The following is a 21,505-nucleotide window of genomic DNA, read 5'->3' as shown; positions in this document are numbered from 1 at the left end:
CCCCTTCCCCCGCAATCCCCGGTAACCTGTAACCGAGGAAGGGTCCCAAGAGGCGAGGCGCCGCGACTCCGCGCGGAAAGCAGAGCTAGGCGCACGTGGGAGAGGAACTGCTTTTCCTGGGCTGGGTCCAACGGTGCCTACCGCTCGGCTGAGGAGCGAAGAAGGGAAGGGGAGCTGGCTGTAGGGGTGCGTTTCTGCAAATCTCAGGGCTCAGCGCCCTGGAGGCACAGCCCTGACACTTCTGGGTGTGTGGGCGGGGACTCACGCAGAGCTCCGCAGCCGCTCCAGCGAGGGTGCCCCCCACCCACGCTCCTCCGGAGGGATGCGCTCCTTCTCCCCACTCCTCCCCTCGCTCCCTGCGCGCAACCCCACCTTCGCTCGCTCTCGGGGAGCCTGCGGGGCAGCCGGGAGGCGTGGCCCGCGGGCGGCCCGCCCCTTTGATGTGCGCCGGCGCCGCTGTGATTGGACAGTCGCTTGTGACGTGCGGGGACTGCGGTGGGCCCGGGTGCTGCGGCAGCCGCAGCGCCAGCCGCGGCTCGGGCTCCGGCTCCCGGGCATTTAAAGGGGACGCGGCGGCGGCCCGGGGGGATGGGGGGCAGGTGGAGGGGACGGCCCAGACGCACATCATCCACGGCCCCTCGGGACTGGAGGGACTCGTGAGCCGGAGCCCAGAAATCCGGGGGTGGATAAGACACCGCGTCCCCTCCAATTCCCGTAAGCACCCCTTGCCCCATCCTGCGCCCAAATACCTCAGGTAGCCCCTCTCCCCCACTCTTTACACTCCAAACTAAGCCGGGACAGACCTCTGCCGCCGCCGCTCTCCGCGTGAGTCCTGGGCTCTCCGAGGTAGGGGAGGGCTGGGGTCCCAGCGTGGGGTGGGGGCTGTTTGGAGTTTGAGGGCGCTCCTTCACGTGTGTCAGTGGGGGAGTCCCTGGAGCGGAGAAATGAGTCCTCCTCCTTTCTCCTACCCCGGGAACGTGGCGTCCGGGTATCCCTCTGTCCCCGACTCGGGCAAAGCGAAGGAATCTGTGCTCACTTGCTCCCTGCCACCACCAGTTCCCTGGGCTCCCCGAGCTGCGCACCCCCCTGCCCCGCATTGGAGCGAAGCACCCGCCAGCTGGGGGTGTGCCAGAATGCCTGCTTTCCAGCCACCTCTAAAAATATCTCTTCCCCCCACTCCACCGGCAGCTGCCACCTCCCTGTCCACGGAGGATCCCCTTCCAGCTTGTCCACCCAGGCAGGGTGAGCCCAGCAGGGACTCCTGGTCCTAGCTTCTTCACTGACACCAGGGCTCCAGGTCCTCAGGGCCAGGTGACTCACAGCCCAGGGGGTCTCCAGGGCAATAGGGGGAGCTCTGGCTGCAACTTTGCCAAGAGGCACCAGGGACTCCTGAGTTCTAATCCTGCATCCGATGGTGTGGGACCCCCAGGATGTTAGCTTAACCTCTCTGGGCCTCCGTTTTTCCTATTTGCTGCTGGTGGTGGTGAGAAGGAAGTCTTGGGGAGGGAGAAAACTTCAGCTTAGTTGTGGGATCCAGTTCCTAGTGATTGATACAAGAAGACCTGGTCTTGGGCAGGGGGCTTGTAACTGTGGTATCTGCAGGGTCCTCGCTCCCCACCTCCATCCCTATCCTCCACATTTCCAGGGGAAAATTGTCCCCGAACTGTCCCGAGGGATCCGTCCCCTCATGAAGCGGGTAATGGCAAACTGTCTCCCTCCCCCATCCCCATTCCCACAAATGTCATCTGAAAGCATTTTTGTCAAAGGCAGGAGGAAACAAGGAGGAATCCAGTGATCTGATGTGGAATCAGGGAGGCAAGCACCACTTTTAGGTGGGACTAGAATACGGACTCCCTGCCACCCCAAAGAAACCCCTCTCTCCTCTCTCTGCTCTAGCCATCTGGAGAAGCTCAGAGATCCTGTCCCCCCTTTCTCTAAGGGACTCTTTCTGGTGACCACAAAAGGATCTGGTCACTTAGGACAAAGCTGCCAGAGGTGAGTAACCTTTCTGAGCGTCATGAGAAGGCGATGCCAATGGGGCCTGGGGGTGTCACTGATCACTGTGGGGTAAGGGTGGGGTGGCGGCACGGCCTTCTCTTTCTGAGGGAAGAAACTCAGGATGCCTGCCTTTCTGCTCTGGGGACTAAAACAAGGGGAACTCACTAAACAAATGTTGAACCCATTTCCCTAAATAGTATTATTAGATGAAAAAAATATAACTATGTCTTTTGCTCTAATGAATGAGAAGTTTTGTACATAGTTGAAAATCAGTAGACTACTCCACCAAATTTTTTAAAAAGAAAAGAAAAACAAGGGCAAAGCCAGGAGACCCTTTTCTGTGGGATGAAAGTTGGTCTCTGGGTGGCTGCTTGGAGAGCCTGTGTATCTCTCTGTCTCCCTCTCGCCTCCCCGCCTCCCCGAGCCCCACACATGTCTGTGTGCACCATGGGGTTGCTCGCTCTTATCACAGAACTGGCATCCCCTGACCTTTCTCCTCAAATCGCAGGGCCTGGGGGCAGACTTGCGCTATCAGCAGGATCCTGGAAGTTTGGAACTCCCTCCAGATAGGGCCTGGGAAGAGCCCTCCCATCCTCCAAATCTTGCCATTCCGGTGTCCCTGTGCCTTCTCTCCCATCTTCTCCTAGATCCCTCCCCTGGCCCCCACCTTTTTCTGCCCCCTGCCCCATTCAGCTTTGGCCACCTCCCAATTCCTAGATTAAAAGTTCTCCAGGGGAAAGGCTGAGACCCACTTCCATCCATATCAAAAGGGCTTAAAGGCACGTCTGGTTAGGGCGTGGCGAGGCGGTGGGGTAGCTCCAGGTGGTAGAGGCCCTCCCTCTGACCTATGCCCTGTTCCCGGGAGGTCTCAGTCGTCTGTCTCGGGGCCCACAGCTTCTCCCTGAGGGTCTGGGATGGTCTGGGGAGAGTGTCACCTTGACAAAGTCAGGGGTTTCCAGTGTCATCCCCTGTCACCACCAGAGGGCAGCAACCAGCCAGGACTTTGCTCCTTTCCTGGTCTAGTCTCCTGGTTCTTAACATCTTTCCCGATGTGTCCCAGCTGCTTCTAGTTTCCCATTCAACCCCAGAGGTGAGGGGGAGGGATGGGGCCTGGGGAGGCACTGGGAGCTGCAGGCGGTGTCGTCTGTAGCTGAGTGGTGAAGCCCCCCCGAAGCCAACCCCTGTCCCCAAAGCCAAACAGCAGAGCCCCGCAGAGATTTCACACTGACTGCCGGCCGACTGCCAGCCTCTGACAGCACCAGGGAGGCCAGTCCCAGATCATCTGTGATGCTCAGGGGTCCCGGCCCCCAGCTGTGGCACAACGAGCCCTGTCATCTGCCCCTTCCCTTTTAAGCATACAAGGCTGCGGCCCGGTGAGCATGAACCAGGCTCCCTGGGGACACAGCATAGCCTCCTGCAAGTTAACCTCTCTGGGTCCTTCTCATTTCCTGAATTCATGGGACTGCGATGAGCCGCGGGAGAACACCAGTGCTGGGGATGTGTAAACCATGGCACAAGAAAGGGGCCGGGATCATACTGGAGGAAAAAAAAACACCGGTCTCAGACCCTAAGCTCTGGTTTTGAGATCTGGCTTTCCCACTTAACCAGACTCCTTGTGGTTGTCAGGAGCTCTGGACGACGGCTGGAGGCCGACAGAGTCCCGCCACGTGGTGCCCAGGGTGATGCACTGAGAATGAGCGGGTGTTTTCCAGTTGCTGGCCTCCGATGCCTGTCTAGGGTAAGTGTGTCTCTCCAGGGGTCTCTTAAGCTGAGGCCTCAACCCCCTTCCCATCATGGGGTGGAAGGAGCCCTATCCAGTCCCTTTTTAAGGCCCACCCTCATCTCCGCTGGGCCTCCACTAATCCCTGGAAGCTTCCACCCCAGGTGTGGGGTCCTGGTACTTGACATCCTCAACTCCAAGGATCCTGGGCCACTGCGACTCGCAGATGGATCTCGATGAGACCAGAGGGTGACTCTAGGGATGAGCCTGAAGGGACAGTGCTGTTAGGGAGGCAGAGAGCTAGGTCCACACCCCAGCTCTGAAATGAGGAGCTTGGACTTGAGAAAGTTTCACAAGGTGGGCCAGGCCACAAATATCACTGGAATATCAGAGAGCGAGTTAGGAAGAAGACAGGAGGAGAGGTGGTTCCTTCTGGACTGATCGAGGTGGGAGGCCAGGAGGGAGAAAGGCAGTGTGTATGGTGCGTATTCTAAAGCTGAACAGGATTTGCTCTCTGTCCCTCCACCATGCACGGCCGCAGAGGTGGCCCGGACAGGCTGCTGAGGGCTTCCACGGCCTCCATTCGCTTGCTTTTCTTTGTGCCTCACACTTGCACTCTTGGCCACCATGCTCTCCCACGTTCTCTGTAGGTGGGACTCTGGCCCGAGGTCTCCACTTCCTGGAGCCCCCCATCCCCACTCTGTCCCCCTGTGCAGTCTGTCTCCAGGCTCCCCTGGCATGACCTCCTCCTAGCCTCCCCCTCCCACTCCCTGCTTCCTCTCCCTCTGCCTTTTCAGCCACCGCTGCTCTCTTTCCTCTCCCTCACCTGTCTCCCAGGTATGTCGAGGCCTGGCGCGGGAAGCTCCTACCTCCCCAAGCCCCACTGCTTCTGCTGCCCGCTTCCTTCGGACTCTGGCAGAAACCCCACCTGCTGACGTGTTCCTCCCAGGGAACTGGCAAGTGATTAGTGATGAACTGTCAGCACAGGGCCCTAAAACTCCCTGGAGAAAGTGTCCCATCCTGGGACCCCTGCCCAGTGCCATCTGGCTGGAAGCAGCTCCCAGAGAGTCTTCCTGGGTCAACCCAGCGACCTGGTTATTCCAAGAACTAAGATCTAGTTCTCTGGCCAGTGCGGAGGCCCAGGCCCTCAGCAACAATCCAGGCCCGAGGACCTGGCATTCCCATCTACATGCCTTCGATGATACCAGCGAGTGTTCCCTGGAGCCTGGCTCCTTATTGTCCACAGTCCCATCGGCTCGGCATGGCCCAAAAAGGGAATGAGGAGGCTGCTTCCGTTGGGTGAATGCCTGGTTTCCCTTGCTTACGTTTGTTAGGGAAGAAGGGGGTGGAGAGGACTCCACATCACCAGGGGCCACTGGAAGTCTCCAGAACAGCCTAGTCCAGAAGCCTCCCCAAAGGGGTCACCCCTTGGAAGCTGCTGTTCCCGTCTGTTAAGCTGACCCTGTTAAGCCCCAGTGGCCCTAGACGAGAGTAGCAGAACAGGTGCCAAGGAAGCCCTTCTGGCTTCAGGAGGAGGACGGTCTTCTGAGGATAAACCCCAGCACAGTTCAGCGAGAGGTGCCCACGGGGGGGGGGGGGGGGGACAGGGAAGGCTGGGGTGGGGGCGGTGGCGTTGTGTCCTCCGCGCAGCTTAACCAGCCTTGGGTCCTCCTCAGGTCTTGGATGTGCCAGCGCCTCTGGCCGTGGCCTGCTAACCAGCCTCTCCCCGGCCGGCTCGCGCCGCGCCCCCTCTCGCTTGCCCCCTCCTCCTCCTCCTGCTCCTCTCCCCCCTGCTCCCAGGACGGCGGGATGGCCGCGCAGGGCGCGCCGCGCTTCCTCCTGACCTTCGACTTTGACGAGACGATCGTGGACGAAAACAGCGACGACTCGATCGTGCGCGCCGCGCCAGGCCAGCGGCTGCCCGAGAGCCTGCGGGCCACCTACCGCGAGGGCTTCTACAACGAGTACATGCAGCGCGTCTTCCAGTACCTGGGCGAGCAGGGCGTGCGGCCGCGGGACCTGCGCGCCGTCTACGAGGCCATCCCCCTGTCGCCCGGCATGAGCGACCTGCTGCAGTTTGTGGCCAAGCAGGGCTCCTGCTTCGAGGTGATCCTCATCTCGGATGCCAACACCTTTGGCGTGGAGAGCGCGCTGCGCGCCGCGGGCCACCACAGCCTGTTCCGCCGCATCCTCAGCAACCCGTCGGGGCCCGACGCGCGGGGGCTGCTGGCGCTACGGCCCTTCCACACGCACAGCTGCGCGCGCTGCCCTGCCAACATGTGCAAGCACAAGGTGCTCAGCGACTACCTGCGCGAGCGGGCCCACGACGGCGTGCACTTCGAGCGCCTGTTCTACGTGGGCGACGGCGCGAACGACTTCTGCCCCATGGGGCTGCTGGCGGGCGGCGACGTGGCCTTCCCGCGCCGCGGCTATCCCATGCACCGCCTTATCCAGGAGGCGCAGAAGGCCGAGCCCAGCTCTTTTCGCGCCAGCGTGGTGCCCTGGGAAACGGCCACCGACGTGCGCCTCCATCTGCAACAGGTGCTGAAGACGTGCTGAGGACCGCGGCCTGCAGGGGGCGCCCGGGCGGAGGAGGGGGCGGGGTGGGGGGAGATCGGGAAAGACAAACCTAGTTTTATTACTCCCTTTTCCCTTTCGCTTTGGTATGTCCCTCCGGGAATTCCGGGCTCGTCCATGGGGGGCTGGGAAGGGAGGTCGGAGCCGTCCCTATCTATGCAGTTCACCCAGCTCGGCTACCTCCCCCAGTTCCACTGCAACGTTTAATCTGGAGTCTGGCCCCACCTAGTTGGTGCGCATACCCGGGAAGGCAGCGCGGTGTTTTCAAAAATCCTTGTCCTCCGAACTGGGAGGAAGGAGTTCCCGGGCGGGGGAGAAAGGAACATCTCCCACCGCTTTCACTGCTCCCTTGAGCTGCGGAATCTTCCCATCCCCTTTTCTTCTGTTAAGGGAACTCCTGTTCCGAAAGCCTCCCGGTCGCTCCGGAGTCCCAGCGGAGAGAGATGAAGCTCTCTACCGACGGCATCAGGCCTAGATCTTGCTTCACCTACCGCGTCTCCACACTACACTCTTTTTCTTCTCGCCTCCCTCCCTTCCCGCGCCCGATCCCCCCACCCCCCACCCCCAGCCCCGCCAGCATCCCCAAAGGAAAAAAAAAAGCCGGAGGGAACAGTCGCCTCCTGGTGGTGGAACGAGGTAGCACACTGTCCGGCTCGAGTCGGTCCAGCCTGGGACCTCGCAGCGCGCGACGGTGTCTCCTCTCACCCCAGCCTCGTCTATGCAGCAAGAGACCAGGGACTTTAGCAAAGTCGCCCCGCGGGCTCGGCCCTCCGCGCCCCCCTCCTCCCGTATGGAACAGAAAGCCATGATGTTTTAAAGCAGAGCCAGCGAAAGTCAAGCCCCTCCTCCCTCTTCGATGTTTTAGAGCTATAAAGGAGGTGAAGGGGGAAGCGCTGACTCAGATCTCTCGCGCCGATGTTTGCGGGGTGAGGGTGAGGCGATCCCTGCCCTCAGAGAGCCCGACGTAAGTGGAGGAGTTGGTCCCCGCCTCTGGAGAGAGTGCCCCGCTTGAGGAACCCAGCTTTGTGGTCCGTCGTTGGGGGCCTCCGGCTTCTAGTGTAGAGACTTAGGACGGAAGTGATGGGGAGAGCCAGCTGCCCTGGCGGGCAGAGGGGCTCAGTAATTCACAGTAGCCATTCACTCCCTCCTCCCTCTCTGGCCCCCCAGCCCGGCAGGGCAGTCACCAGGAGGTCATCAGAGATTTATTCCGAGTTGGCACTTGGCAGCTGGAGACCCCATCCTGCGTGGAGTAGGGGGTCCTCTGTGGACAAGATGAGCAAACTCTTTGGCTTCCAGTTCTTTCCTGCCTGCAGCAGGGCTTTGGGTACATCCTCTCTCTCCCCGGGACCCCTTCCCACCAAAACGAGGGGGAGGGATAGGCCCAGCTCACAGAGCAAGAGGAGGGCAGGCCTAGGCCAGCCTTGAGTGTGGAGCTGGCTTTGTGCTGGAGCTCGAGGGGCTCGCGCGGTGCAGCGCCTGGGTCAGGAGCTCAGGGAGCCCCAAGCTGTCAGCAGCTGGGCTCCACATAGTTCCCCGGAAAGAATCCAGTCCCTTCCGAGCTGACACCCTCGCACCAGCCGTCTGAGTAGCGGCGTGTGATGCAGATGATGGTGCCCTCGGAGAAGGAGAGCTCGTTGTCCTTCTGACGGGTGTATGGGTACAGGGTCACCACTGCGGGGCAGGAAGAGAGATGGCCATGAGATGTGCCTCCCGGCCTACCATGGGGATGCCAGGGAACACCTAGGGGGCGGCTGCGGGGAGTGTGGCAGGGGGTGTGTGCTCCGAAGCTTCGGGACCCCCTCCCCAGCTGCGTTTAAGAATATACTCAGTGCCAGGCCAGCTGCCTGTCTTTCCAGCTCGGTCACCACCCTGGATGAACATTTGGTCAGTTCATCAGAATGGGCGGGGGCGGGGGGACCCCTAGTCCCAGGAGTCAACGCACCTTTCTCCAAGTATGCGGCAGGGACCCAGCTAGGCTCTTCGGGCCCAAAGTCCGGTGGGGGCAGAGGGGGCAGCCCCAAGTCATCCGTATCCAGGGGTGGAGGAGGGGGCAGGTCCAAGGGTGGAGGCAGCTCGGGGGCTGGGAGGGAGAGGGGAAAGCCTGCAGATGTGCCCCAGGGTACCCCTCCAGTGCCCCCCCCCAGGAAACAAAGCTGTTCCAAGTCGGGGTTCGGGCATCTACCCATGTGGTGTAATCTTTTTCTCCAGCCTGTTCTCCTGGCCCGGCATGGCCCTCCGCAAGGCGTCTAGAACCCAGGAGGTTCTCGGCAAACACATGTTGAGTAGTGTAGGGTAGTTAGGCTCTGCTACTTAGCCGGGTGACCCTTGGGCAAGTCACTTAACCTGTCAGCCTCAACTTCCATCTGTTAATCAGAGTGTGAAGCTCCGCTCAGGGTTAAAGTTGAAGTGCGAAAACCGATGAGAAGCTTGCGCAGGGAGCCTGGCATAAAGCAGGCGCTGAGTGAAGTTGTTCTCTTGCCCCTTTCTCTCCCGTTACCCCCTACCTTGGACGAGGTGTTCCCTGAGGCCGGCCGAATGGAGGGAGATGGTGGGCCGGAGTGGGGTGGGGAGGGGAGGAGAGACCCCGCAGTTGAGACCGAAGAGGGCGGAGCTCCTTACCCGGCAGGGGCAGGGACACTTCCTCCAGCAGAGGGGGCGGCAGGAAGACCTCGGAGGCGGGTGGAGGGGGTGGGGCCGAGGGACTGGGGAGGGGTGGGGGTGGGGGTGCTGCCTGCCCCTTGGTTGTGGAGACCCCACCGACACCTTCGGCGCTGCTGAAGACAGAAAGCGGGGCTCGGCTAGGTTGGGGGGCACCTTCCCTAACTCGGCATCCCCCCACCGGCCCCGCCCCTTCAGTCGTGAGCCCCAGGCCTGTGAGGAGGGTCCTCCCCATCCTAGCAGGCACTCTGACAACTGGCAGGAGGCCCCCTGCAACCCCCACTTGGACTCGTGGGACTCACCCTGCCGAGGCCAGGGAAGAGGCCGATGAGGCGGCGGAGAGCTTGCCCTCGGGCACCACGGGGAGCTGCACCGGCTCGGGGATCCGCGGTGGCCTCCTGAAGGGGGGGAGGGGTGTCGTCAGTGGGGGGAAGGAAGGCTTTGGCGAGCCGGGGTCAGGTGCGGGGAGGAGGAAGTTCGGCCTCTCGGCGCTGAGGGTGGGGGCGGAGAGTTTCGGGATCGCTAGGCCTCACCCCAGGGTGGCGGAGGCCGGTGTGGCAGGCGCCTTGATGCTCTTTCGCGAGAGGGTCCCGGTCCGCGACAGCTGCGTGGTCAGATCCTGCGGGGGGCGCAAGGGGCGGGGCTGATGTCTACGGGCTCCCCAGCCAGTACCCGCCCCCCCTCGCCCGGTCCCAGAAAGGAAACGAGGGAGAGGCGGCCGCGAACTGGGAGGGAGAGCGCGGGGACAGCAAGTTCCCACTTCCACTTCCCAGCCCCCTCTCCCACTCCACCCGACCGCCACCCCCTCCTGCTGCCTCCTGGGCCCTGGGCCTCTGGTCCGCAGGCCACAGGCCCGACGGGAACCTGAAGCAGACACGGTCTGAGGCCACTTCCTCCGCACAGCCTAGCATCCGTACCTCGCCCCCAAAGCATCTCAGTGGCCAGCTTGGCGGTCTCTAATTCTGATAGACCCAAAGCCCAACGCGGGGCTGAGGAGGGGGGAGGAGCGGAGAGGGGGGAGAGGACCATCACACTTAGAAATATCCCACCTGTCATTTTGATGGGCCTACCTAACCAGTTAGGGGAAGCTCAGGACAGAGAGGGGAGAGCATTTAAAATGCTCGAATGGCTCGAAGGCCACAGGCAAGGGAGCGCCTCTGTTACTAGTGGGGTGTCCCCAGGCGTAGGGACACGGGAAATGCCGTGCTCTGCTACACTCCAGGAGGCGAGACAACAGGGCCCAGGGCTGAGTCATAAAGAATAGAAATGGGGAGGCCTGGTGCCCGAAGGAGGGAGTGTAGTCTGGATGTTGCGGGATGGGAAGGGTTTCCTGGGGTCGTTTAGACCTAGGAGTGCTTTAGTCTAACCTGGAACGTTGGCATGCAGGAGCTGGGATGAAATGGGGTCGGGGGTGTGTCCTCTCCCACGTCTGGGGAGATGAGCCGAGAAGGAAATGGCAGTGTCATGCTCCCCCATCTTCACCAGCGCCCCCCCTTTGAGTGGCTGCATCCCCCACCCCACCCCCATTCCCACCCAAAAGCAAGCGGCTCTGGGCTGAGGGCTCAGCGCGGTGACCTCAAACCTCCAGACAGAGGAAGTTGCCGTTCTCATGTGGCTGGGGAGCCATTCTCATGCACACCCTGACACCTCCCTTCCCCCTCTTCCCCTTCGCACACACCCAGCCCCCACGGAAGGGGGTGCTCGGATGCACCCTCAGCGGCATCTGAGGACAGGCTAAAGGCCAGTTGTGGAGGGAGGAATCAGGAAGGACTTTTAAGGAGGGAGACTTGGAGAGGAGGGGGTCCACTTAGGGTGATGGCTTCAGGGAGTGAAGAAAGACGAAGGAGGCAGGTTGGGACGGGAACGTGGCTGTGGACGAGAACTGGGGGCCTGGGGACAAGGGAGCCATGAAAAGGAGAGGATGAGTTGCGGAAAAGAGGAGGGGCCCTCTCTCTACCTTGATCCCATGGCCAATGTCATCCAGGCAGCCAAAGTTGAGGGGTTTCCTGTAGTAGGGCGTGAGGGGAGGGAGGCTGTCGGGGGCGATGATTTTCTGGCCGGGGGGCAGCCGCTGGACGGTGGCCAAGGTGCCGATCTCCCTCCGGGCCACTTTCTCCAAGTGCATATTCACCATCTGCCACGACAGGGTTGGAGGGGACAGTGGGGCAGTCTCTGTACCGTGCCCTTCCTCTTACGGGAGGAAGAGGATAGAGACTTTGGGGTGGGGGCAGGGGCCAAGGGAGGCCATGAGGTCCAGAGAAAGAGTAAACGCTGTCCCCCAGGGTCACAGGGCATTTGGGAAAAGAGTCGCCAGGGGAGGACGGAGCCACTTTGGAGCAACTTCCTGATGGAAGAGAATGAGGGTTATTATTAGCTGAGCAGGAACCAGAGGAAAAGAGAAAACACAGCACCCCTGGGGCTGCTGGGAAGAGACTGGAGCCCCGGGCTGCCTCGGAAGCGGAGCTGGTGGATAACGTGGTTGTGGCAGAGCTTGGAGCATCGTGGCTGGAGCGACCGGCTCTCTTGGGGGGACAGAGAAGTGAATTCACTTCCTCTCGGAATGTTCTGTGGGGAAACTCACAACACCCAGAGGGTGGGGACTCACTCGGGTCTGCTGGGGTGAGAGAAGGCACAGCCCACAGGGCACATGCGGGTGATACATGGGCCATGCTGGTGTGTCAGCGTGTGTGTGCACGTGTTTGGTGGGGCGATTCCTCAGCCAAGGCTCCAGGAAGGAAGGAGGAGGGCGTGTGTGCCAGATGGGCGGGGGGGCACGGCATGGTGCTTTCAGGCCTGCCGATGGCCTTGCCAAGCAAACACTCAGGGACGAGGACACTTAGGAAGTCACTGCCTGTGTTTAGCTGCAAACAAGATCCACTTGCCTTTTTCTGTGCTCGGCAACCCCCGTGGTTGGTAAACCCTGCTTGCTACCGTGCAGGACGGAATTCAGATAGAAGTCCGAAAGGAGAACATGTCCGAGTGGGGCCGAAGACTTGGGGGCCAGCACCAGAAGCCCTCCCACGACCTTTACCTGGCCCAGCGTGTTCACCCGGGCCTCCACCTGCCTCAGGGAGGCCGCCTGCAGGTCCAGCATACGCAGAGTGTGTCCGGCCAGACTGCCGACTTGGTAGGCCACGCTGGCCAGTGCCTGGGTGGTAAAGGCCATGGTCTCTTCCAGCGCCTTCCGCTTGTCTGTGGCCTGAAAAAACACAGCTCTGGTCGGAGGCCGGCCCCTTCCCCTGGATCCTTGGCTGGATGGGTAGGATAGGAGAGGGAGAACGTGGGCGCTGAACCGGGAGAAAGCGGTAACTCTAGATGTTTGATGGGGCTTCCGTGAGAATGATGTTGTAGTAAGAGGGACTTGGGGACATGAGGAGAGCAAATCTACTGCCCTGAGGAATGCGTACAAGGGGAGGGAAAGATCTCCCTTCTCGAAGAGTCAGATTGAGGACTGATCCCACCACGTCGAGAGGACCTTTGGGAATGAATAGTAGAAAGGAAAAAGGAAGGCAGTACTTTCTTTCTTTCTTTTTTTTTTTTAAAGATTTTATTTATTTATTTATTTGACAGAGAGAGAGAGACAGCCAGTGAGGGAGGGAACACAAGCAGGGGCAGTGGGAGAGGAAGAAGCAGGCTCCCAGAAGAACATGGAGCCCGATGTGGGGCTCGATCCCAGAACCCCGGGATCACGCCCTGAGCCAAAGGCAGACGCTTAGCAACTGAGCCACCCAGGCATCCCAGAAGGCAGTACTTTCAAACTTAAAAACCAACCGATCGACATCAGGCCGGCTATCCCATTCCTTCTAATCGGAACCCTGGGAGTGATGTCGATGAATCTGTGCCTTTAAAAGCTCCCCAGGTGGCCCTTGTGCGGTCTTTCTCCAGTCTGCAGGGTGGTGTTTAGGAACCAATGATCGAATCCACTTTATAGATAAGGAAATTGAGGCCCAGAGAAGAGTGACTTCATTCATTCCCTCCAGTAGCTTCCCAATACACCGAGAATATAATCCAGACTTCCAGCCATGGCCTATATGGGGCCCCACAAGGCTGGCTCTGCTTTTCTCTCTCGGCTCTCTCCTACCACTCCCTTCCACTTGCTCCCCTCCAGGCACATTAGCCATTAGGTCCCTGTTCCCAGATCAAGCTAAGACTGTTTCTACCTCAGGACCTTTGCACTTGCCATTATTTCTTTCTAGAATCCTTATTATTAAGTCTCAGCTCCTCAGAGACACATTTCACCACCACCTTAAGATTCTCGTAGCCTACTTCTATTTTGACTCTCTACCATATTTACCCTGTTCTCTTTTCCTCATAGCACTTAACACTATCCATCAGGAATTCTTTATCTATTTATTTCATTATCTGTTTCCCCCATACACTAAAATGTAAGCACTGTGAAAGCAGAGAGCCTGTCTGTCTTATTCTGTATCCTACCCTGGAATAGTGCCCAACACACAGACGATATTTAATAAATATACATTTGTGAGTTAATTCATGAATTGAATGTGAACCCAAACCCTTGCTGGGCATCTCCTTACTGCCTGCCAGGCCCTGTGCCAGGTGTGGCCAGAGGCACACTGGCAGTCAGCGCTGGAAGGGTGGACAGGGAATAGCTGAAGACAGAAGAGGGTTTTTTTTTTTTTTTTTCCAGTTCCAGATGAGACCGTGGGGCTAGAGCAAAACTCCTCCCGTCATTTGGTTCCCCAGGCAGCTTCCTCATCTCAGATGAGGAGCTGCTGCCATTTAGCCTGGAGCCTTCTAGGGGGTAGGGGTGAGTCCAGGACAAGTCTGGGCCAGGCCCATGCACAGACAGACAAGGCTGCACCACGCAGTCTCCTTGCTAAAGACCCCTGGGTGCTCCCCAAGGCCTGTCAACAGAAAGGAGACCTGGAACCTCTCAGAGCAGGGCTCCAACGGAGCCTGAGCCAGGCTGAAGTCAAAGGGCAGGCCCAGAACCTTCTGGGCAGCCCTTCCCTGCCTTTCTGTTCAACAGCTAGATGCTCATTTGCGTGCAATTTACATCTCATCAGCATATGTAACCAAGAGCCTTGAAAAGGCAAAGAAATCAAGGAGAACAGGTCTTGTTCTAGCTCAAGACCTTTCTTTCACAGGTGAGGGAACGACAGCCCAGAACAGAGCGCTGACTACTCCTCCCTCGGCCTGCACCCACATTTCCCAGCTCCCCTCGCAGGCACTGTCCCCTGCATGGCCTGCCGTGTGGAACTATCAGCCCAGACAGGAAAATGTCTGCTTGGGCCCTGCTCTGGGAGGCTGGAGCCGGATACCTACTGACCCCCGGTTTGGGGCTTGGCACAAAGTTCGGTCCGGAGGTACAAAGGTGTGAGATCCATCGTCATGGTTGACTGCTTATTCATCATGCAAAGTACCTTGTCTGTAAACTCAGTGGACTCTGACGGAGGAGAACTCTGCAGCCGACCCCAGCCTGCCCTCCCCCCATTCCCCATGGGTTTCCTGACACCTGGTTGGGGTGGAGGGAGGGGTGGGGGAGGGGCGGAGGGCGTGGGAACCAGGCCTTGTTTAAGGGCGGTGCTGAGAAGTCACCCAAACCCTTCGCAGGCACTTGCTCCCCAGAGCGGGATCTTCAGGGAGGCCGAGAAAGGTAACTAAGGTCAATTAGTTAGTGTTCTGCATGAAGGAAGCAGGAGCCCCAGGACTCTGACCCGGGGCAGGGCTTTCGATGCCCTGGGTGTTTTGCAAGGGCCGCTTCGCCTCCCTAGAATTGACTTTCATTATCTCTGTGTGCCTTTCATCCTTCCGAAGGAGGATGATGATGGTGATGACGGTGATGGTAATAGTTTCCATGCATCCTGCCCTCCTAAGGGACAGGCACTGGACTAAGTGCTTTCACACGTTCTCACATTTAACCCATGTGACCCCTGTGAAAAAAAGGTGTAAGAATCAGAGGGTCACCTTGCCATGGGTCTTGTAGTTGCTAGCTGGCTGAGTTGGACATCGGACCCAGGTCTTTGGGACCCCAAATCCTGTGTGCACACTGTGTATATGACAAACGAGAACCCATCTGGCAGAGCCTGGAGGTGTGCAGAGGTTTCTGAAGGAACGCGCAGAACCACTTCTCTCCCGGTCCATAGGAGGAGCCTGCCTTCCGGCACCCGAGACCCGGGCTGGTTTACAAGCCACAGTCCGTCTCATCCACGAGCGGGTCACTCAACATCTACACATCTACATTCACAGCAATGATTCAGCGAGAGGTTTGGCGGTGGGCTCGGGAGTCAGAGTTCTGGGTTCGAATCCAGATTCTGCCACCAGCTTAGAGACCTTGGGAAAGCGAGTCAATATTTCGGAACCTCAGCCTCCTGGCTGTGGAGTGGAAGTGGTTCTCCCCTCTCAGGACTAGGGGGAGGACTAAAAGAAGCCAAGTGAGGACAACACGCCTGCCCAAAGGAAGGGTGCAGAGCGTTCTCCCTGGTATCATCCCTGACTCTCTTTAATCTGCCATTTTCCCATAAGCACTTGCTACTTTCATTCTTTTTTTTTTCAACACTTCTCCTGAGCCAGGAGGCCCCCGGGCCAGCCAGTGCAAAGAAACTGTCCTTAAGTCGGCATGTCAGGGAAGGGGAAAGGTGGGGAGGAGAAAGGCCGGCTTCAGAAGTCAGGAGGCCGATGCTCAGCTCTGCCACAGCCAAGCTGTGTGACCTTGGACAAGTCACCTTGCCTCCCTGAGCTGCTGGTTCTTCATCCATGAAAGAGGAATAATATTACTTGTCTCATAAGGTGGTTATGAGGATTAATGAAAAAAACAGAGGTGCTCAATCATTGCTAAGTTTCCCTCGCCCCTCTTCCCTTGATCCGGGAATCCGTGTTCGTGGGCCTAGAACAACGACCCAATTTAGGAGACTGCTCTAAAATGCCACGACTGTCATCTTTTGCTGGTGGACTGCTCCCGGCAGTCATGCTGTCCATCCCCCTGCCTCTGCGCCAGACCCAGCCTAGGCTGATGTCCCTCCACTCTCGCTCGACTATCAGGGAAGGGATTCTCTCCTTGGTCCCTCTCAAGTTCACGACACTGTTCGGGAAGTTCTGAAGTCTCACCTAGACTCAGCCTGCAAACGGAATAAAAATGCCAGCATTTACGTCAGGACAAGTCTGGGCCTCCGGATCTGAGCGGGACGCAGGAGGGAGTCGAATGCAGGGTGAGGCCTGCTAACAGGACGGAACAGTGCTGCCTGCCTGGGCATCTCTGCGGCTCCGGGACAGGGATGGGGCGCGCTGGGGCTGGGGAGCATGGGGTCAGGGCTGAAGCTGGGGGAGACCGGCATGAATCCGAGGCCTGGGGTGGAGGATTTCCCAGCGGGGCCAAGGACGAGCACCTGTCAGGATGGCTCCCCCGGTCCTGCCTGCGAGGTGGACTCCAGGGGGCCCCGGGGGTCGGGGCGGGTGCCCGCTCCGCCTACCTGCACGTAGTTGTCCACGCAGTAGTCGGCGACCCGCAGCAGGGAGCTGTGGTTGCCCCGCAGAGCTTCCCGGCCCGTGGGGATCTCGAACTCCTGCAGCTGCTGCAGCTCGGCCATGGCCCCCCGCCTCTGGCTGGCTCCCCAGGGAGCCCGCTGGTTTTGTGCCTCACCCTGCTCTTGATTGGTCGCTCTGCCTGCCCCCCCTCACCGCTTTTGGTTTCCTCTCCGTGAGAGACCCAAACCTGCTTGCAAAGGGCAGGCAGGCTCATTCCGGGACAAGAGGAAGTCAGTCTCCGCTCCCTGGGCCTGCGCCTCTCTGCCCCTTGCCCGGAGGAAGGGGGAAGCCAGGGGCCCCCCTGGGGGCCCAGCCCCCCCAATCCCTCCCAGCAGAGGAAGCCAAGGTCGGGGCGCTGTGATTGCTCCCTAGGCCTGCAGAGGAAACTGTTTGGCGGTGGGGGGGGGGATGGGGTGGGAGACTGAGGAGGAAGGGGGCTGGCCTGCTCTGGGTGGGGGGGGGGTGGATTTTCCACTCATGGAAGGGGAGGAAGGACAGAGGGTGGGGGCTTCCTTGGGAAGCTCAGGGATGAGTCACCAAGGGCCCGGGGAGTGGACGGTGGGTGGGATATGGAGACCAGTCATGCCGGGGGCTACAGGGTGGCGCAGCCACGATGGAAACCGGCCAACGCGGCAGCGAGAGGAATCAGCCCAGACACCAGGAAGACACATCCAGAGGCCCCCGAGCAGGGTGAGCCAGCCTCGGAAGGGCTGTGTGTGAAGGGGCCCTGGTGCACATGCTCTGTGCCCCACGGAGGTAAGCCCAGCTGTGGCCTGAGGGATTCGGATTAGACAACAGGAAGGAATTGGCTTTGGGAAGCATCGGGTTCAAGTTCCAGCTTAACTGGTCGGTTTTAGGAAGCTGCGGAGGACAGAGCACCGAGCTGGCGTCTAGAGGTCTGTGCTGTCCATCCTGCATTTACAGGAGAGTTGCATGAGAAACCTCCAGGCTCTGGTGCCGATCTTACATTCTCAGCGCTCCCAGCTGTGAGTGGGATTCAGACCCTGGAGCGGGGGGAGTCACGGTGGGCTCCAGGCCTCCTCCATGGCCCTTCCAGAGCCCCTCCTGTCAACCTAGAGACAGAACAAAGAGAGGATCCCTTCCATACCGTATTGATCTCTTAAGCATCTGCTTCTCCAGAGCGTCCCCTTGCCAAGGGACAGGTGTCAGCCTGAGCAGGAGCTAGGTGTCTCTTAAACAGCATAGCCTTGGGTGGTCCTGGAAGGAAACCAAGAGAAATACCAGGATGCGGGCCCTGTGTTCAGCAATTGCTGAGGGAGACCCCCACTCAAGGCTCAGAAGGAGGCATGGAGGCCAAGAAGCATGGACACAGACGTTAGAGGTGGCCAGGGCCCCAAGTATGCAGGCCCTGCATCCTAAGCCAGGAGTCCATTTTTATTGAATAAGCGAAGGAAGATTGAGCTAGAAGAAGCTTGTAAGAGGTAACCGTGGGGCTCCAGTGGGAGACACAACGGCTTCTTGGGTGAGGGAGGTTAGGAGCTGGTCTAGGACTTGCTTCACTGAGAAGAACAGTCTCAGAGCCGGCTCAGAGGTAGCAGAGGGGAGGGATTGGGAGACAAGGCACGGGGAAGGGAGCGTGTCGGGGTGAGGGTGAGAACTGGCTCTAAGCCAGAGGGGTAGCGAAAGGAACAAGGCAGATGTAGGGGGCAGGGTGTCTGCGCCAGGGGCAGGGAGGGCTTGGAGGCTCAGGCCGGTGGATGGGCTTAGAACCTTGAGCCCATGATCAGCTTAGGCATCAGAGACTTTGGCTTTCAGACCATCTGCTTTATCTGAAGACTTTCAGCCGCTGAGGAGCTGGGGAGCTCAAACACCATCTTGCCTGAGTCGGGGACAAGTGACTTGAAGTGCACGCTCTTTTCTTGGCAGGTGAGAGGGGCTGAGGTTGCACTGGGTTGGGATTTAGCCTTAGAGTTATGAAAGCTGGGCACCCAGCAGGCCTTCCTGATAACCCTGTCCTGACGATGATGATGATATCAGTAATAATAATAATAATATTCATTATGTGCCACACAGAGGGTAAAATATTATATATGCATTATTTTCTCAGGACTCACAAAAATCGTACAAGGTAGGTACTGTTATTATACCCATTTTGCAGAGGGGGACACTAAGATTCAAGGAGGTTGAGTGACTTGCCTCAGCCTCACAGCTTGGAAGTGGCAGAACCAGGATTAGAACTGGAGTCTGGCAGGCTCCAGAACCTTCCTCTTAACCACTAGGGTACACTCTCCCCTGGCAGGACCTGCTGTTTCCTGAAAACGTCTACCTGTACCATTATGTGGAACAATAACCTGGCTTCCCGAATCCTATTCCCTGAAAGAGTCTTCTTTTCTCTCCTTTCTCCATGCTCTGATTCCTGTTTCTAGACAAATCCTTCCCCAAGGGCGGAGCCTGTGCGTCCCCCTTAACCCCGGGGGCATCCTCTCTTCCAGACCTGGACTCAGGATGGGGTGGGGGTGGGAGTGAACCCATGGTGTGAATGAGTGGGGCCTGAAGTGAGGGGCTGGACAGGGAGGAGGGTGGAAGTTGAGGTGTGGGGAGTGCAGGAGGGCCCTGCGGGGAGCCCAGGGGAATTTGCGATCCCAGCTGTGGAACCCTTTCCAGGAGCAGGTGTCTCTGGGGCAGGATGGCCCAGGACCTCAGTGAGAAGGAGCTGTTGAAGATGGAGGTGGAACAGCTGAAGAAGGAAGTCAAGAACCCAAGAATGCTAGTGAGCCCTCTCTTCCCTTCCCTGCTCCTGTTCTCCATCGCGTCCGGGTCCTCATGGAGCCGGGACCCCCCCCCCCCCCAAGGGGAAGCGATAGGCAGTGGGGTGGTGAGGCCTCTCCAGCCTGGAGGGCGCAGCGTGCTTGGCCCGGCGCCCCTCGGAGGGAAGAAGTCACCCCCCACCCCCGCCTGTCCCTTTCTCTGTCTCCCCTCCAGCCTCCGTCCCCACCCTGTCCAGGACCTGTTTTCTTGGACCGAGCAAACCACGGATCCCCACAGACAAACAAGGCTTGGAACTACCCTTTGTTCTCTCGCAGATTTCCAAGACAGGAAAGGAAATCAAGGATTATGTGGAGGCTGAAGCAGGAAACGACCCTCTCCTCAAAGGCGTCCCTGAGGACAAGAACCCCTTCAAAGAGAAAGGCGGTTGTATGATAAGCTGAGGGCCCCGGAGCCCTGTCCCCTGAAGTCTGTCCCTCCTCAGCCCCACTCTTCACCAGAAACCGAGTGTCTGCGGACACTCAGGGACCCCAGGGACTCTTCACCCTCTCTCGGCCACCGCAGGAGTAGACACCTGGCCCGGGCACTGGAGAGCCATTCCCCACTCCCCCCTTCAGCTCTCCTCCCCTCCACCTTCCCCGGTCCCTGCGGGCTCCCCGTGGAGGCCCTCGAGGACAGAGGACAGCTTCTCTGGCTCAGCGGCAGGCACTTGTGTGGTGGGGTCCAAAGAGCCGGCCACACCCTGAGACCCCAGACGGCATCCTTAGAGACGTTTACCCAGCCCAGAGCCGTCCCGTCTATTGGTCGCCCCACTCTTCCTAGGAAACAGCATTCCTATTCAGAGTAGTTTGGGGTGAGGGCCAGAGTGGGGGGCCCTTCTTCCCCATCTTCTGTCTGACCCTGTGGTCCTGCTCCTAGTCACTCAGACCACCCCAGAGGGCCTGAGGACAAAGAGTTTGTGAAGTCACAGTGTCACGATGTATTTAATGATACGGAGTGTGGTTCTGTGCTGGGCACTAGGGAGGGAGACGAGCAAGGCTAACAGGGCCGGAGCAGAGAGTTTGCAGTTAAGGCAGTAAGTCTACCCCACAGAAAGGACCATCGGTGGTGTGGGGCACACGGCAGACCCCCACTCGGGGCCACGGGCAAGGTCGGTGTGAACTGTTGCAGGCCAGTGGGCCGTGGGCCGGGCCGGGGCAGACAGAGGCCCAAAGAGGGAGATACCTGAAGCCTTGAAGGGCCTCCCATGAGCTCAGTGAAGAACTGTGGTCTCCACCCGAGGCAACAGAACAGGCACGAAGCAGCCCAGGGACAGGATTTGATGAACAGGAAGGAGGCTGCAGGAGGGAGGCTGGCTCCCGCTAAGGAGGACTCGGATTCCTGGGCCTGTTAGCAAGGAGATTACAGTCTTATGGAGCCACAGAAGTGATGAGGGTGCAGAAGGCAAGCCAAGGACAGAGCACAAGCTGACCTCCCAAAGCCCCCCTCTCGGGTGGGATCTGTGTGACAGTCCTCCGGGCTCCATGGCACAGTCCAGCAAGAGAGAGTCTACCTCCCTTTACAAATGTCTCCGTGATTTACCAGAAAAAAAAAAAAAAGCATTCTTCATCAAAAACCTAACTTCCAGAAGGTAACTCCCAACGGTCTTACTGTTAATGCTTTACCAGAGGGTAAAACAACCTTCCTTTGACAATGGCAAGGCCTCCAATATCTTGTAGGTCCTCTTCAGCATACAAAAATTCTTTCGAAAACCTTGCTTCTTGGGGTGCCTGGGTAGCACAGTCGTTAAGCGTCTGCCTTCGGCTCAGGGTGTGATCCCAGCGTTCTGGGATCGAGCCCCGCATCAGGCTTCTCCACTGGGAGCCTGCTTCTTCCTCTCCCACTCCCCCTGCCTGTGTTCCCTCTCTCGCTGGCTGTCTCTGTCAAATAAATAAATAAAAATCTTAAAAAAAAAAAAAAGAAAAGAAAACACCTCGCTTCTTCCTTACCCCCAACTCCCAGGTATGTAATCAGTCCCCCTCACAACGTGGGGCAGCAGCTCTTTCTGCCCACGGGTCCTGCCCCGTGCTTTAATAAAACCACCATTTTGCACCAAAGACTTCTCAAGAATTCTTTCTTGGCCGTTGGTTCTGGACCTCACCCCACCGAACGTCACCTATATTCCAAGACCTCATCAGAAGGACTCACGTGATACAATTGCATTCAGCGCAAGGTCTGTGGGGGAGCTGAGGGGGCCCCATAGCAGGGCAGCCTAACCCAGCCGAATGGGTGAGGGGCGTCCTGGGAGAGAGAACCGGTAAAAGCCTCCACATTGAAGTTGTAACCGGGCGATGCAAC

The 21,505-nt window shown here is 58.8% G+C and overlaps 3 protein-coding genes across 9 annotated transcripts; 2 read left to right on the top strand and 1 right to left on the bottom strand.

The window, feature by feature from the left end:
• Nucleotides 1-499: 499 nt before the first annotated feature.
• PHOSPHO1 (phosphoethanolamine/phosphocholine phosphatase 1) lies at nucleotides 500-6,312 on the top strand. Of its 6 annotated transcripts, none has more exons than XM_026513090.4 (5): nucleotides 500-825; nucleotides 1,897-1,995; nucleotides 3,625-3,736; nucleotides 4,556-4,674; nucleotides 5,395-6,312. In XM_026513090.4, exons 3-5 carry the CDS (start codon nucleotides 3,692-3,694, stop codon nucleotides 6,275-6,277), a joined length of 1,047 nt encoding a protein of 348 aa, XP_026368875.1. In that variant the 5' UTR covers nucleotides 500-825; nucleotides 1,897-1,995; nucleotides 3,625-3,691; the 3' UTR covers nucleotides 6,278-6,312. The 6 variants fall into 6 exon arrangements, with proteins under 6 accessions (XP_026368875.1, XP_026368872.1, XP_048080262.1 ...); XM_026513087.4 differs by having other exon boundaries at nucleotides 500-846; XM_048224305.2 differs by having other exon boundaries at nucleotides 504-714.
• Nucleotides 6,313-7,436: 1,124 nt separating this feature from the next.
• ABI3 (ABI family member 3) lies at nucleotides 7,437-16,672 on the bottom strand. Its single transcript, XM_048224324.2, has 8 exons — nucleotides 16,387-16,672; nucleotides 11,985-12,152; nucleotides 10,911-11,087; nucleotides 9,487-9,572; nucleotides 9,256-9,351; nucleotides 8,915-9,069; nucleotides 8,238-8,375; nucleotides 7,437-7,966 (listed from the first exon to the last, which is right to left on the bottom strand). Exons 1-8 carry the CDS (start codon nucleotides 16,501-16,503, stop codon nucleotides 7,803-7,805), a joined length of 1,101 nt encoding a protein of 366 aa, XP_048080281.1. The 5' UTR covers nucleotides 16,504-16,672; the 3' UTR covers nucleotides 7,437-7,802.
• A 25-nt stretch (nucleotides 16,673-16,697) lies between these two features.
• Nucleotides 16,698-21,137, top strand: GNGT2 (G protein subunit gamma transducin 2). 2 transcript variants are annotated; one of them, XM_057318120.1, is made up of 6 exons: nucleotides 16,698-16,787; nucleotides 17,040-17,197; nucleotides 17,299-17,427; nucleotides 18,218-18,328; nucleotides 19,067-19,172; nucleotides 19,486-21,137. In XM_057318120.1, the coding sequence occupies exons 5-6, from the start codon at nucleotides 19,089-19,091 to the stop codon at nucleotides 19,609-19,611; spliced, it is 210 nt and encodes a 69-aa protein (XP_057174103.1). In that variant the 5' UTR covers nucleotides 16,698-16,787; nucleotides 17,040-17,197; nucleotides 17,299-17,427; nucleotides 18,218-18,328; nucleotides 19,067-19,088; the 3' UTR covers nucleotides 19,612-21,137. The 2 variants fall into 2 exon arrangements, with proteins under 2 accessions (XP_057174103.1, XP_026368885.1); XM_026513100.4 differs by lacking the exon at nucleotides 17,299-17,427.
• The last annotated feature ends 368 nt before the right edge of the window (nucleotides 21,138-21,505 follow it).

This window comes from Ursus arctos, unplaced genomic scaffold (genome assembly GCF_023065955.2).
Source record: "Ursus arctos isolate Adak ecotype North America unplaced genomic scaffold, UrsArc2.0 scaffold_24, whole genome shotgun sequence".
In the NCBI taxonomy this organism is placed as follows: Eukaryota; Metazoa; Chordata; class Mammalia; order Carnivora; family Ursidae; genus Ursus; species Ursus arctos.
Note: the sequence above shows the minus strand (reverse complement) of the source record. Positions and strands in the feature narration are given on the sequence as shown.

Coding starts and splice junctions, on each gene's coding strand:
- GNGT2 (XM_026513100.4), top strand. CDS start 19,089: ATGGCCCAGGACCTCAGTGAGAAGGAGCTGTTGAAGATGGAGGTGGAA. Junction 19,173..19,485: donor TCAAGAACCCAAGAATGCTA/GTGAGCCCTCTC, acceptor GTTCTCTCGCAG/ATTTCCAAGACAGGAAAGGA.
- PHOSPHO1 (XM_026513090.4), top strand. CDS start 3,692: ATGAGCGGGTGTTTTCCAGTTGCTGGCCTCCGATGCCTGTCTAGG. Junction 3,737..4,555: donor GCCTCCGATGCCTGTCTAGG/GTAAGTGTGTCT, acceptor CCTGTCTCCCAG/GTATGTCGAGGCCTGGCGCG. Junction 4,675..5,394: donor GTGTTCCTCCCAGGGAACTG/GCAAGTGATTAG, acceptor GGTCCTCCTCAG/GTCTTGGATGTGCCAGCGCC.
- ABI3 (XM_048224324.2), bottom strand. CDS start 16,503: ATGGCCGAGCTGCAGCAGCTGCAGGAGTTCGAGATCCCCACGGGCCGG. Junction 12,153..16,386: donor GCGTGGACAACTACGTGCAG/GTAGGCGGAGCG, acceptor GTGTTTTTTCAG/GCCACAGACAAGCGGAAGGC. Junction 8,376..8,914: donor AGTGTCCCTGCCCCTGCCGG/GTAAGGAGCTCC, acceptor TCTCCCTCCCAG/CCCCCGAGCTGCCTCCACCC.